Raw genomic sequence first — 15,148 nt, forward strand, 5'->3', positions numbered from 1 at the left:
TTTTGTGAATGGAAGTTTTTATTTTTACACCATAATCCAATGCTAATCTTTCTTTTACCTTAACCAAATCTGAAAAATTTTATTTTTCAACTGCATTAAATTTACAAAAACATTTTCCCACATTACATGAAAGCGTTCCTCATGTTTTATTTCCAGTGCTCAGATATTTAATGAATAAAATCATTTTACTGTGTCTCTTTTAATTACCTCTTTCAAATAACACATTGTCTAAAACCTGTCTAGGTTAAAAAGGCTGATCCTGCAGTCACCTACGCAGCCTCTACCAAACTTTGCGGTTCGGTATAAATGGATGTTTTCCGAGTACAAAGTTACTGTTAGGGAAACATCGTTCATGCTTTTCTACTGAGCCAATCCGGCAAAGTTTGTGGTTAAAATTCTTCCTCTGCCTGTTTGCTGCGGGACTGCTTGAGCTGCTGTAGCCGCTCGATGGTTTCAGAGAGAGTACGTTCTCCATGTACCTTGTTGTCTCGCGTACGGATATTAACAGTGCCGCTGGTTTTCTCTTTTTCACCAACAACTAAAACAAAAGACACAAAACTCTGTAAGGGGAAAGGACTCCTAGTAAACATTCGAACAGAAATGATCCGAGGACCCAAAAGCCACCCTGTAGCTTCTAATTCATTAAAATATACAGGTGACCATGTATAGTTAGACAACCAATTTAAAACATCTATTCATTTAAAAACTAATAAAATAAACCACTTTGAATGCCTAAAACTGCTGTGCTTACTGAGTCACTTAATCCAGCCAACTTAATAAAAACTTGACGTATAAAGAAATAGGGGGTGAAGGAAGAAGATTTGTAGACAAACCTTTAAAAATTATTCTTTTTCACATCAAAATTTTCCTTTATCAACTGAACAAACTTAATAGTTTAAGAATCAGGATTAGAAGGTATTGATGACCACAATTCTCTTAATTACAAGTCTTAAGATTTTGGTGTTTTCCTAAGGTTTGGAAGATTTTCTTTGGCAAGTCTCCTTCTTACCTAGGATGAAGTTATATTGCGCTAACTGTGCGTTTCTGATCTTCTTATTTAACGTACAGCCCGGGTCCAGATCAACGTCCACCATGAATTTAGCATCATGGAACTGCTGCCGGACCTATTTCAACAGAGATAAAGAACTTCTCAATCTAAAGTCAGAATTATATTTCGATCTTAAATGATTTTATTTAACATATGATTTGGATAATCATGCAAGCATTAAAAAAGAAATTCTAATAGATATATTGAGGCATATATTATTAATTTTTGACTTGAGACTACATTTTCAAAAATCAAAACAACACATTTTGCTCTTGAGAGAGAAATGTTTTAGAAAACCCTTAAATATCAGAATTCAGGCAATCAGCTAAACTTAATCAGATTTCTTAAAACGCGTTACAAAAGGAAAGAAAGCCTTTTGCAAATGTGTCTTAAATTCCCTATATGGTTGTCAGGAAACAAACTATTTATCAGTCTCCATATTACATCCAATAATGGATGTCCAGTCTAACAGAGAAAATAGTATTTCTGATCCCTCCAATAGCCAGCAAGTTGGTAACAAGAATCCACCCATTGCTGCCATTTGTGTGCAACATTTTTGAAAATAAAATGTTCATAGCACAAACAACAGGCTAAAAGCATCAGAAGAGCTTCTTTCATGTTTTTAGAGAATAGAATACAAACCGCCATATAAAATTGTCTTCCAACACTATTTCTTTAATAAGTCTGTGTATACGACCTAATGAAATAGAACTCTACAAGAATAATTTAAGTAAAATAAAACATCAAATTTAAGAAATATTAAAATAATTTTTTCCTTTCTGAACAGTGGTTTCCTTTTTGATTAAAAGAAAGCTTATTAAATGGAGGCAGATGAAGGTGTTAGAGCCAAAAAACAAATCGGAGATTTAGTGAAATAAACTTCCAGGAATTTAAAGCTGAAAAACTATATTAGATATTATTATTCTCTGCCTTTTTTTTTCCCCCCTCAAAAATACAGTTCCACTTCATTGTCTTAAGTCTTGGTGTACTAAATAAACCATGTTGGGAATGGCCTGGTGGTGTAGTGGTTAAGTTGGCAAGCTCTGCTTCAGCGGCCTGGGGTTCACAGGTTCAGATCCCTGGCGTAGACCTAACACTGATCATCAGGCCACACTGTGGCAGCGTCCCACATAAAATAGAGGAAGACTGGCAACAGACGTTAGCTCAGGGCCAATCTTCACCACCAAAAAAAAAAAAAAAAAAAGGCCCAGCCCCATGGCCAAGTGGTTAAGCTTGCGTGCTCCACTTTTGCGGCCCAGGGTTTTGCCAGTTCGGATCTAGCACTGCTCATTAAGCCATGCTGAGGCAGTGTTGCATGTAGCACAACTACAAGGACCTGCAACTAGTATATACAACTAAGTATTGGGGGACTTTGGGAGGGAGAAGAAGAAAAATAAAGGATTGGCAACAGACGTTAGCTCAGGCACCAATCTTTAAAAAAAAGAAAAAAGTAAACAATGTTTTCAGTATTTTTCCTTTCCAAAAAAAGCAACACTAAATTTTATTAATCGGAAATTAGATTAAATAAACTAGATTAAATTTTCCATCTACATTGACAACCAGTTACCACTGATATGATAAAAAGATCTGATCTGAATAAACCATTTCCATTTCACTAATAGGTTGTTATTCCTTAGTGATCACTACACTGCACCTGTTGGGATTGGGATTTTGTAAGTATGCAAATTTCAGAAGGGTTCTTACATAGTTTATTGGAGTGCCAGGATAAGACTACACTTTCAACTGTAATCTATTTGAAGAATAAAGCACCGGTGTTTTAGTTTCTTAACACGGGCCCTGTGTGCATGCGGGTTGGGCTATTCTGCAATTGGGGAAGCGGCCCAACAACTAACTGCAGGCTGTTTAATACCTCGATTTCCAGTCATAGAGCCCACCTCTCTTCCACTTAATAGAATCAAAAACCTCCCAAAATAAAAACTCCATCCCTGCATAATTCCAAATGCCACCACACCCCCGTATGGAAGGAAGTCGGTACTGTCTCCAGCTGAGAAATGAGTTAACTAATACAGACCTTTCTCCCGCTGCATGAGCTTTCATCATGCAGGTAAGATAAAGTGCAATCAATTAACCATGGGACATAACTGATTCTCATCATTTATAACTAAAAGCACTCTGTGCAGTCATAGGACTACATTATGTCTGAACAGTTTGCTTATCAGCTGGTTCAATGTTCATTTATTTCTTAAAGAGTTAAGACCTGAGTCTAATTTAATCTGGTGATCTGGAAACATGATGGTTTTTTTTTTAAAGATTGGCACCTGAGCTAACATCTGTTGCCAATCTTCTTTTTTTCCTCTTCTTTTTCTCCCCAAAGTCCCCCAGTACGTAGTTGTATATTCTAGTTGTGAGTGCCTCTGGTTGTGCTGTGTGGGATGCTGCCTCAGTGTGGCCTGATGAGCGGTGCCATGTCCTTGCCCAGAATCCGAACCAGCAAAACCCTGGGCCCCTGAAGCAGAGTGCGTGAACTTCACCACTCGGCCATGTGGTTGGCCCCAACATGATGGTTTTGATGTGACAGTATTGTTCACCAATATTTAGATTTTGTCTGTTTTAACTAACCAATTGATTACTTTTAGTTTGAAATTATGAAACAATGCTTTTTTATAACACAATTTTTAATAATTTGAAATTCCTCAGTACGGAATTGTTGCTTTAACAGAACAGACTACTGTAGTGTTTAAGGTGTGAAGTATGAACAGATGTGTATACATCTGTTAGTAAGGTAGTTTTTTGGTGGGTAGGGAAAAACATTGGTTTGGCGTGCCATTAACCTGAAAAAAAGTTTCAAATAGTTGAAGAAATCTGCATTAGAAATGAAGCAAAATTACTCTTTGAGTCGAAGAGTAGCTTAAGCTATATTATGCATTTAAATTTACATATTATACTGAGGCATTCGCTATTGCTAATATTAAACACTAAAATATACCAGTGTACACAAAACACTATCCAAATTATGTCTTCTGCTCATGGCGCCACACAGAAAATTATTAAACAGATAATATAATCTATTCAGGCTGATCACAGATTGAAAATAGTAACATTTCTCTGTATCACAAGCAGCTTCATTTACCAAGAGCGTACACAGCTTCTGAGATTTGAAAACCTGAACAACAGATTAAATGTAAAGAAAAGTCATATTTAAGGATTACCTTTTGGGCATATTCATCACATGTTGGTCCCACTGGAACTACCATTACTTGGCGAGGAGACAGCCAGAAGGGCCTTTAGAAGAAATTATAAATATTTAAGGTGGATTTGGGCACTTCCCTAAACAAGGATCGCTCATTTCTCAGTTTACTCTTCAATATCTTTTCCTGAAACATGTAAGATCCACTTTAAAAACTTGGCTTTTTTTCAACATCTGATAAAGACTAAAGGGAGGAGATTCAGGAGCAGAAAACTAAGCTTAGATCAGGAAAATCTGTAACTGAGATTTGTCTTGCTAAACTCATGGCAAAGCAAACTTGGGGCAGGGACCATCAGTTAACAGAATACCATGACTGCCAGAGGGGGCAACAAATTGTTAGAGAACTACACCTGGTGATTCACTGTTCAGGCGTTATTTTATTACTTATTCTTCATGGGGGACACAGACTACGCCTTCCGTTTATTCAAGATCCATTTGGCAGGATTCAGCAAACTGTCACTGATAGTAACTAATGATGGTTATTTGATAAAAATGAGTGTGTTTTCACATCTTATTAAAAAATGACAGTCTATAATTCTCCCTTTGGAGTATTTCAGGTGCCAAGCCCATCCTATGCTCCAGACATCAGATCTGTGTTTCTCCTGATCACCCCTCTGATTTCAGTTGTTCTGTTACATCAGGGAAGAGGCTGGAGCAGGCACTAAATTCTTCTTGAATTGTGGGCTTTTTCCCACCTAGGTTTGGAAGAACAATTAAACTAGCTGAGGATACTCCTGTTCTCTAAATGCCATGAAGAGACTGCTTCCCATATTTGATTTTGTGAAATATAACTGAAAAGAGATGATCTTATTTCACTGACAAGTATGACTAACTCCCCTAATGTCTAAACTAACCAAATTACAAATAAAACTGAAATGACTGCAATGTATAAGATAAAAGAGATTTATAACAGTTTTGCATCAATACAATTAATACTGGCAGACTCTACAAAATGAGTGTTTTATAACCTGGTGCTACTTTCAACTGCCTTTACAAATTGTGGGCCCAGACAAAACTGCTTAAAAAATAAAATGGAAGTCACGCGCTCACATCTTGCTAGCAAAAACATAACTTTATAGAAACAAGCATAAAATGTTGATCAGTTTGGAGTCTGTACTTTCAATTTAAAACTTGCCTTCTAAAGGATGTCAAACTTGCTTATTATGATCGGCAATATTGAACAAGGTAAGCCAAAAGCCTACTTTTGTTTACTCAGACAAAAACTTCAAAATCATATTAATCCCAAAACAAAGTTACTTGAAAAGCAATCAGAATAACAAGTATGCTTCTTACTGCATAATAATTCCTAATTAGAAAGTATTATATAACATTCAAACAAATCAAGTTCTCAAATAAAAATAAGTACTAATAATAAATATTCTTAAAGCTCAAAAAAATTTGAGTTTAGATGGTAATTCCTTACTTTTTAGTGAACGCTTGTCATTAACTGGAAGTGACTAATTGGAATCATTCTCCCTTTCCATTGCCTAACTAAATTGGACAGTGGACATTTCTTCTAGTCAACTTACATTGTCTAGACAAAAACAATGACAGAAGAAAACAATGACAAAAATTACCATTTTCCTCCATAGTTTTCAGTGAGGATAGCAATCATTCTTTCCACTGACCCCAAGATGGCTCTATGGACAATCACTGGCCTTTTCTTATCATCACCATCATGGCTAGAAAGGAAAAGAAGAATTTGTTTTGCTTTATTTTATTTATATATATATATTCCTTTATATGTCCCTGAAGAGTATTCAGAGCAGATACTAGAAACTCACCTTACAAAAGTAAGATTAAATCTGATGGGTAACTGAAAATCCAACTGGATTGTTGCACACTGGTGGTACCGACCAATTGCATCTTTAATCTGTATGTCAATCTACGAAGCAAAGATTGGGTTATTACAAGATGCTGTCTATATTAAAGTTGAACTCAATAGTTATTTTAGGGCCGTTTTTCCTTTTTTAAAAAAAATTTTTTTAAAGTAATCTCTTCTTCACCCCCAAATAAAAATCATATTATTCAAATATACTTTGGTACTGACCTTTGGACCATAGAAAGCTCCATCTCCAGGGTTTAATACCCACTTTTCGCCAAATTCATTCAGACTGTTTTCAAGTTGCTAAGGATAAAGTAAAATGAATTCTTATTTTTGTTCAATCTGCAACTTCCCTTCTTCCAGCCTAATTTGAGACTAAAAATACTGTAATTACTTTCATGGGTCACTAATCTCTGCTTTAGAATTTTGTCCACCTAAACACGCTTATACACAACCCTTCCTCTTTTTTTCCAGTTTTATTGAGAAATAACTGATGCACATCACTGAGCAAGTTTAAGGTGTACAGCACGATGCTGTGATTTACATACACTGTGAAATGACTACCGCAATAGGTTCGGCTAACACCCACCATCTCATACAGATACAACAGAAAGAAGAAAAGTAAATTTTCTCCCTGTAATGAGAACTCTCAGGATTTAATCTCTTCACAACTTTCCTATATATCCTATTGCAGTGTTAGCGACAGTCACCATGTTGTACATTACATCCCTAGCACCTATTTATCTGATAACTGAAAGTTTGTACCTTTTGAACACCTTCCTCCAATTTCCCCCCTTTTAAATGTTACAGCTTGATGACAAAAAAATCTCCAACCATTTCTAAAATACAAAATCATACCAAAAAAACCTAGGAACCATTTCCAATTTTCTCTTGTGCTTCTTTTTTTTTGGTGAGCAAGACTGGCCCTGAGCTAACATCTGTGCTGCTCTTCCTCTACTTTGTATGTGGGACACCGCCACAGCATGGCTTGATGAGCAGTGGGTAGGTCCTTGCCTGGGATCCGAACCCACGAGCCCTGGGAGGCAAAAGCGGAGCACATGAACTTAACCACTACACCACTGGGCCAGCCCCTCTTTCTTTTATCCATTTAAAGAGGCTTGGCTTTCTCAGACAGTGGAACAAGCCAATTTCAGTCAAATAGTATTTAAGCACGCTGAAAAAAACCACTTACTTTCTCAGCTTGATTCCATACTTCAATATCTCCAAGGAATTTTTCCGGGCGAGTAGACAGGTTCAGTTTAAAAGAAAATCCAAACACGCTATATACTGTACGCAGAAAGTCCAAACAACCTTTTATTTCGTCCTCAATCTTGAAATTAAAAAAAAGGACACAGTGGTAATTTTCCTTAACTGTCTTGACACTTTTTTCAAAGTGTATTATGGCACCGAGTCTCATACCTGCTCAATGGCACAGAAGATGTGAGCATCATCCTGCTGGAATCTTCGTACCCGCGTGAGTCCTGTGAGCGCTCCCGACAGCTCATTCCTATGGAGTACCCCAAAATCGGCCATCCGCAGAGGCAACTCTCGCCAGGATCTTGGCCGATGATCAAACATAAGACTGAAGAAAAAAGAAAGGTAAAATGCATTGACATTTAATTTGACAAAAATAAAACTGCTTCTCTAATATTGTATGAAAGGCCATCAAAAAGCCACTGATTCTGGTTGTCCATACATGCAGCACTTCTCAAATTCTTGGCTTCATACAACAATGTAAGCACTTGCATGAATAAAACAGCAAATAAATTATAATACAACCATCCATAACCAAGGGAGAATAAACATTCATTCCCATAAGTCTAGAGTCAAATCCTTATGCTCAATATTTCCATTAGTTTGAGGACTGCCTTTAAGGCTTGTATTTAAAAAAAAATCTTAGCCACATACAAATCATTTATAACACTGAAAATTAAAGTCTGGCTTTCTTGTCACTCCCAAAAGTGCTTCAGTTCTCTGTTATTCTGAAGGTGCTTCAGAAACTGAAGCATCTGGGAAAACTAAGAAGGAGCTCGGCTCCCTGCCCTACAGCCCAGGCCCTTATGGAGGATCCTCTCTCTCACCTCCTCTGCCCTCGAGGCCTTGCTACTAGAGGCTGTAGACGCTGAGATAGGTAGTCCCAGCTCTCCCTAGTCCTCCCCCAAGCTGCTCTTCACCCAGCTTTCAAGAATAGAAAGTGGAGCAGCCTCGAGGCAAGAAAGATTTCCCAAGGACGTCAATGCACTAGCAGGTTTGGATAGAACACATTTCTTTTAAAAAAATCTAGAGAATTTGCTCTGCCCACATTCAGTCTCCCTGTTTTATATTCTGCCTGCTCACTGCTATTACCCCAGGGACATTCTTGAACCTCTAGAGATCTGAGGATCTAGTTGGGCACAGAAGACATAATAATCCAACAATAATGTTGCATTTAAATACTCTTCTGACTACGCAATTTGTTTTTAACAAAAATTCTTTCAAAGGAGGGAAAGCAATCTAGCCCTAATGGTAGCAACGGGAAATCTTTGATAGAAACTCAAAGCTGCTGAATACCAGTGTCCTGGGCAGTTCATGGGTTTCAGAGCAAACAGCTCCTTCTCCACCTCAAAGGAGAACATGTTCTCACTGTAGTGCTGCCAGTGGCCTGAGGTCATCCAGAGTCGGCTGTTGTAGATGTTTGGAGTGACCACCTCCTGGAATCCTCGTTTCCTATACTCGCTCTGTTAGAAAACAAACACAATGCATGCACAGGGAAATAAAAGGTCATACTTCTGGTGGGAGTAAAAATTTAAAGAGCAATTTTATACTATGTAGTGAAGTTCAAGATGCATGTTATAATCTAGAAATTCCACTTGGAGGTACATACCAAAGAGAAAACTCCTGCACATGTGCACAGGAGACTTGTCAGAACAATGCTACCGCTGCACAATTAGTAACATGGGAAAATTCGAAATTACATCAGTGTCCACCAATAAAGGAATGGGCATATTGTGCTCCTTATATAACAGAATAATATGTTAACAAGTGAAAACAAACTGCATCTATACATACCTAAAAAATAAATCGCAATGCAGACTGATACACAATGAGACATCTTATGTATAAATCTGAAGCACACGAACATAAATAATTTAGAGTACATATATATGGAGTAGATATAAAATAACATGGACAAAAAGGATCCACGCTAACTTCAAAACAATAGCTTCTACTATGAAAGGAGGGTAATGGATCACAAACAGGTCCCAAAAGGGAGCTTTTTCCCCCTTATTACATATGTATTACTTTATTTCAATAAAAAATCTGAAGCAAGTATAGCCTAGTGTAAATATGTGTTAAATTAGGTGGTGAGTACACAGATGTTGGTGGTACTATTCTCTATAAACATATGCTTGAAACACTTCATAATTTACAAAGAAAAGAAAGCAATGTAAAGACTACCTTGCTTTTTTAAGGAAAAACAAATAAACTGCCAAAGAGTGCACAAAGCTCCTGTGTAAAGGGTTAGAGGTCCTACTTCAAGCTCACCAGCTTTTCTCTTGTATACACACCCATGTATATGGACAAAATCATGCATTAGGAGGAAAGAATTTTTTACACATTTTATGAGACCTCAGACTTCCATTTTTATTTATTGTTTAAAAGATTTCTTCTCAAATTCAAGATTATCTTTCCTTTTAGTAGACCTTGTTTAACAAAATCAACTTATGTCCTAAATCTACAGAAGAAAATAATGAATATGGTTTACCCTGATGAATTCAATAAGTGTATTATAAATGTACGCTCCCTTCGGCAGGAAAAAGCAACTTCCAGGGCTGAGTTCATGGAAGAAATACAGTTCTTGGTCCTGGGTAAAAGAAAAGCAACAGAATGTTTATATATGTATATAACATGAACACAAATTTCAGTGTTGTTGAGTTCAGAATATGGTCTTGATGTCTCATATTTCAATTTGTGGCATTCTCGAATCAAAGAAAACACGTCAACATTTCTGGTGTACAACTCAATGGTATAGAATTACAGCTGATTTACAACTTAGCACAAGTACGTTGTCGCCCTATTACATTCCTGAATCCAGCCAAGTTTACCCACAAGTGACATGGAGCAGGGGTCTTAGTTCTCTTCTGCTAGCCACAATGGAGCTCTCATAGTTTTAACTCCTCAAGCTCCAATATCTGGGTGTTGTTTCTTTCTCTTTTTCTTTTTTTTAAATAGGAGTGGCAGGAAGGAAAGAGACATTGATAATGAAATAGAAGGTGGAGATGAAGTTGGCTGACTTTGGGTCATGGTGAAAGCAGCACACCCTCCTCCACTCTTGCCCATCACCACCTCCCCAAACGCCCCAAGTCCTCAGGGAAGGGCCCCATCAAGCCTTGCTGGCTTCCATCCTTGCTGGCTAGCATTTATCTGAGGCAGTCAAGGGAGCATGGCAGTGGACGCTGCTGCCTGCTCAGGCTTCATAACCTGGCAGCCAAGGATGCTTGGCACAGAGTGAACACAATTTTACAAAGGAATGCTTTTATCGAACCTAACTTCCAGCTTAGAAAAGATTCAGGGGTAGAGGGATAAAGAAAATGACATCATAGAATCCATCAGTGACCTGCTGTGTCACTTTGGGCAACAAATAAATTAGTCTTTCTGGGACTCAGCTTGCACATCTTTAAAATAAGTCAGTGAGACCAGGGCATTTCCAAAGTATCTCGCAGCTCCATGGAATGCTGCTAGACTTCTTTCACAGAAAACTGTAGCTCATTAGCATTTGTTCTCAAGAAAAGGAGCAGTTAAAATGAATTTTTGTGCAGTACCGAGCACACTCTAGAAAGAGAATGTGGACAATCAGTCAATAATATACAGCTTTTATAGGCTACAGTACAATAATTACTTGAAAGCTACACCATCTCTTTGAAAGGAAATTCCTAGTACTTAATACAACTAAATTTCAAATGAAAATAAAGAAAACTCAGTCTGGACACATTACTATTCTTTTTTAACATACCCTCCCAATTTTCCTATGATCTCGGTTTTTGGCTTCCTCTTGGAACTTCTCCCATTCTTTCAACATTTTAGGATCTGGGAATGAAATGCCATAAATTCTCTGCAGAGTCTCCATGTCTGCTTTGCCTTCCCAGTATGTGGAGGAATTCTGAAAACAAGGATTAACCATGAAACGATAGTCACATTTCTAAGTATCTCACTTATTTTAAGAGTTAGATGTTACTTCTCACAGTCACTTTATGAGTCAAATTCATCTCAGTCTTTATGACAAGAAAAACAGCATAAATAATGCACACTTAGTGGACATCTCACAGGCGCTCTGAGGCACAGCTACAATAGTTGTGTTCATTCTGCAGCACAAAGCTGGCTGATTAATTCCCTCAAAAACGCCCACCCCTCAATACCCACTCAAACCACAACTCCACGAATGTGACTGTCTGCAAGGCCATCTTCCACAAGGTGATTAAGCAAAAATGAAAAATAAATCAACAAAAAAACCTTAAAATGACTCAATTATTCTTATGATTTAAAGTACATTTTCATAATCACCTATAAAATATTTATGAACTAGTATAAAATTGGCAGGATTGGTTTGGTTAAAAAGAACAAGTTGGGTAATTATTACCTTAGACATACTAAGGGCAAACGCACACACTAACAGTGAGTTTCAAAGCTCGTAGAGCCATGATGGCCCATGACCGCAGGATTTTGTCAATCCCCCAAACCTCCATCCCTGTGTGCTCTGGCGATGAATGGCGGGTCAGTCACCGCTTAAGAGAATATTGGCTAAAAACAACTAGGGTTACGCAGCACCCATAGCCGAGAGAGAGCAGGAGAGAAAAATCCACCCTTACATATGCAAGAGAAAAACGTTAGAAAGAGAAACCAATAAAAGTTTAAACATATATCTATCCTAGACAAATATATTTATAGAGAGAGTCTTTAGAGTTACATTGCTTACTTTATGTATTTTCAAAGTCTTAATTTTGCCGGTGTGTCTCACATGAGGACCCCGGCAGAGATCTATCAAGGGGCCACACCTAAATAAAAAATGAAAAGGATCTTAACAAAGACTTCAAATGACATATACACCAGTTACACTTAATGACATTTGATATTCTCACCTATAGACTGTGGTAGTTGGAGTATTCACTTTTTCATTCAATATCCGGCATTTGAACTTGTTGTACTGAAAACAGGAAAAATTATTTTTTTGAAAACCCTCTTTTAATTTTTACCTCTAAATACTACAGCTAAACTATAACTCAAAGTACATCTTATCAAAGCATTCTATGAATATAAATGCTGATATTTCATGTTTTAAAAACATTGTTCAATTTTCCTAAAGAACAGAAGAGGCGTGAAATTAGTACACTAAACCCCAACACGACAACTTCCAGTGACATTAAAGAGTGACGGAAAAGTGGAGGCCACACGTTACAGCTCAGTTTACCTTAAACATTTCCAATAAAGTTTCCTTCTTAACTTCCAATCTTTCAAAAGCTTGTTTTTCTTTAATGATTTTCTTACATAAACCCTCCAAAGAAGAGAAATCATTGCTGGACACACCCCTGAAGGAAAAGAAACTATAATTCATCTTTTTCCATTCAATTCTACTCACATCTAGCTTGGAGTAATGTTTCTTTAAAATACTTAAATAGGTTTTAATATTAAAAATTTACATCCTTGCATCATATATTAGAATTTTAAACCAGACATTTTTCATAAATTATTTTTATATTTTATCTTTGCTGTGGCTTCTCCCTTGGTGAGCATGGAGACTGTTCCCACTAGTGAACCCTTCCTCCAATTCTATAACCAAGTTTAAAGGAGAGGAGAGGACCAACCTCATTTTATTTCCCAATATACTTTGGGGTTCCACCTCCATCCAGCTATAACAGAACTCTCATTAAAGCCTCTACTAGTTCATAAGTTACTACAACACTTCAAGTTTTGATAGTGGGAATACTTGGGACTATGAAGCAATAAACTTTACATCATTTCTCCCTTATCAAGAACTCTTTAAAAATAATGACGTGGGACTGGCCCCATGGCCGAGTGGTTGGGTTCACGCGCTGCACTTGGGCAGCCCGGGGTTTCACTGGTTCAGATCCTGGATGCAGACATGGCACTGCTTGTCCAGCCATGTTGGGGCAGTGTCCCACATGCTGCAACTGGAGGGACCCACAACTAAAATATACAACTATATACTGGGGGGATTTGAGGAGAAAAAGCAGGGAAAAAAAAAAAAAAGATTGGCCACAGTTGTTAGCTCAGGTGCCAATCTTTACAAAAAAAATAATAATAATGACAGGACCCACTGTAATTCAGATTTCATTTTTCTTTACCCAGTTACATAACTCACCCTTCATCAAGGTACATGTCATAATAGAATCCATTTTCTATTGGTGGACCATAACATAAACATCCACCATAGACTCTTTCCATGGCTTCACCCATTATGTGAGCACTTGAATGCCAATATACCTGAAAATTCAAAGAAAAATGGGATGGTCTGAGCCTGGGCATACAGGTTGTAAATCAATATGGTTGTTTTGAAAGAAATTAAATTTGTTATAAATAAACCAAAGACATGAAAATCTAAATTTAGAAATCTATAAACCGTGATGTGATTCTATTCAGAGCCAAAATAATTTAAAAGGATTCTAATTACTAACTTGTATTTGTACCTTAGAAATCATCTGGTTTAGTTGTTTTCAAACTAGTTAAACTCAACTTAGTATCATTAATCAAATGGGATGGATTTTGTTCCCTGAAAACAATCACTACTCACAATATGACTGCCTTATTAACTGCAACGGCCCAGGGTCTTGTAAGCCAGTGTGCCCTATATCCCATGTGTGTGCTCTGGCCTTTACTTGGCTGTGGAACATCACTTAAAAATTACATCTGCTTTTCTCTTATTGGATCCAAACAACTAAAGTGGTACAATTTGACCCCACAACAAATTATAAAACATAAGGACTAACATATGGATGCTGAAATCAAATGGCAGTATTTGGTTTTAAGCTGCTCATTCAAATAAGTCAGAATATACCCAAAGCAATATTTTTAAGACTTATTAGTAAGGTACCAAAATGATTTTTAAAATTCTCATAAAAACCTTAAGGAATCCAGAATACATTTGAAAACCACTGATTCACATACATAAATAAAGTATCATCAATAAAACAAAATATTTTATTTCCCCTTATATGGTATACATCATGGAGAAATAAAGAGAAAAACCTTTCCCATCAAATGTAGGTTGATTTTTATAGTGTTTTCAGCAGATGTGCATTTAAAGATGAGAAAAATACGGAAATCAATTGTCCGATAGGGGGAGTACTTAAAGTAATGTTCAAATTTATCTGTTAAATACAGTCATGTGCCGTATGATGATGTCTCTGTCAATGACAGACCACATATATGATGGTGGTCCCAGAAGATTAGTACCAGATAGCCCAGGTGTGTAGTAGGCCATTCCATCTAGGTTTGTATAAGTACACTCTATGACATTCAGACAACGACGAAATCACCTAACAGTGTATTTCTCAGAATGTACCCCTAACTTTAGCTATGCACGACTGTACATACATACTGCTTAAATTGACTGATAGGGCAGGAAAAAACTGTCACTTGCTTAATCAATTTTTAAGAAAATTCCGAGAACTTTTTTCCCATTGATGTATCTAGTGGTGAAAATACATTTACTCAAGTTTACCTCAATTTTACAAGGCAAGCACTTTTATTACATTCCCCCAATGAAAGACAAAATGACGACTTCAATATGACAATGAGACATTAATAAACCTCAGCCTCCCACTGGCAGTAGTAATGAGCTGGAAAAGACTGCAGATGTGAAGCTTCGTCCTGAAATTCAATGCACTGAATAAAAACTTACTGCTTGAGCTTCCTCATCCTCAAACTTGAGCAGCTCCAAGGTACAGTCTTCCTCCAGAGGGCGGTCTAGGTCCCAAACAGCTTTATTCACTTTAGCGATAACAGTGTTGTCGGCCAGGCCTTGGCTTAAAAAACATGCAGATATAGAAACACGAGAATCTAATAAACACTA

General features: G+C 37.2%; 1 protein-coding gene across 1 annotated transcript in view; it reads right to left on the minus strand.

Annotated features, from left to right (window-relative positions):
* The window catches only part of TARS1 (threonyl-tRNA synthetase 1), a 26,645-nt gene continuing 11,497 nt past the window's right edge, over nucleotides 1-15,148 (minus strand). Inside the window, exons 4-19 of the mRNA XM_008518839.2 lie at nucleotides 14,978-15,101; nucleotides 13,439-13,560; nucleotides 12,527-12,644; nucleotides 12,198-12,262; nucleotides 12,035-12,113; nucleotides 11,075-11,221; nucleotides 9,827-9,925; nucleotides 8,632-8,798; nucleotides 7,501-7,663; nucleotides 7,274-7,411; nucleotides 6,307-6,384; nucleotides 6,041-6,141; nucleotides 5,834-5,938; nucleotides 4,219-4,291; nucleotides 1,010-1,124; nucleotides 1-538 (exon numbers count right to left, since the gene is read on the minus strand). Of these exons, the coding sequence (XP_008517061.1) occupies nucleotides 390-538; nucleotides 1,010-1,124; nucleotides 4,219-4,291; nucleotides 5,834-5,938; nucleotides 6,041-6,141; nucleotides 6,307-6,384; nucleotides 7,274-7,411; nucleotides 7,501-7,663; nucleotides 8,632-8,798; nucleotides 9,827-9,925; nucleotides 11,075-11,221; nucleotides 12,035-12,113; nucleotides 12,198-12,262; nucleotides 12,527-12,644; nucleotides 13,439-13,560; nucleotides 14,978-15,101 (1,843 nt within the window). The 3' untranslated portion in view covers nucleotides 1-389. The remainder of the gene's footprint in view (nucleotides 539-1,009; nucleotides 1,125-4,218; nucleotides 4,292-5,833; nucleotides 5,939-6,040; nucleotides 6,142-6,306; nucleotides 6,385-7,273; nucleotides 7,412-7,500; nucleotides 7,664-8,631; nucleotides 8,799-9,826; nucleotides 9,926-11,074; nucleotides 11,222-12,034; nucleotides 12,114-12,197; nucleotides 12,263-12,526; nucleotides 12,645-13,438; nucleotides 13,561-14,977; nucleotides 15,102-15,148) is intronic.

The sequence above is a fragment of the Equus przewalskii genome, chromosome 20 (assembly GCF_037783145.1).
Source record: "Equus przewalskii isolate Varuska chromosome 20, EquPr2, whole genome shotgun sequence".
In the NCBI taxonomy this organism is placed as follows: domain Eukaryota; kingdom Metazoa; phylum Chordata; class Mammalia; order Perissodactyla; family Equidae; genus Equus; species Equus przewalskii.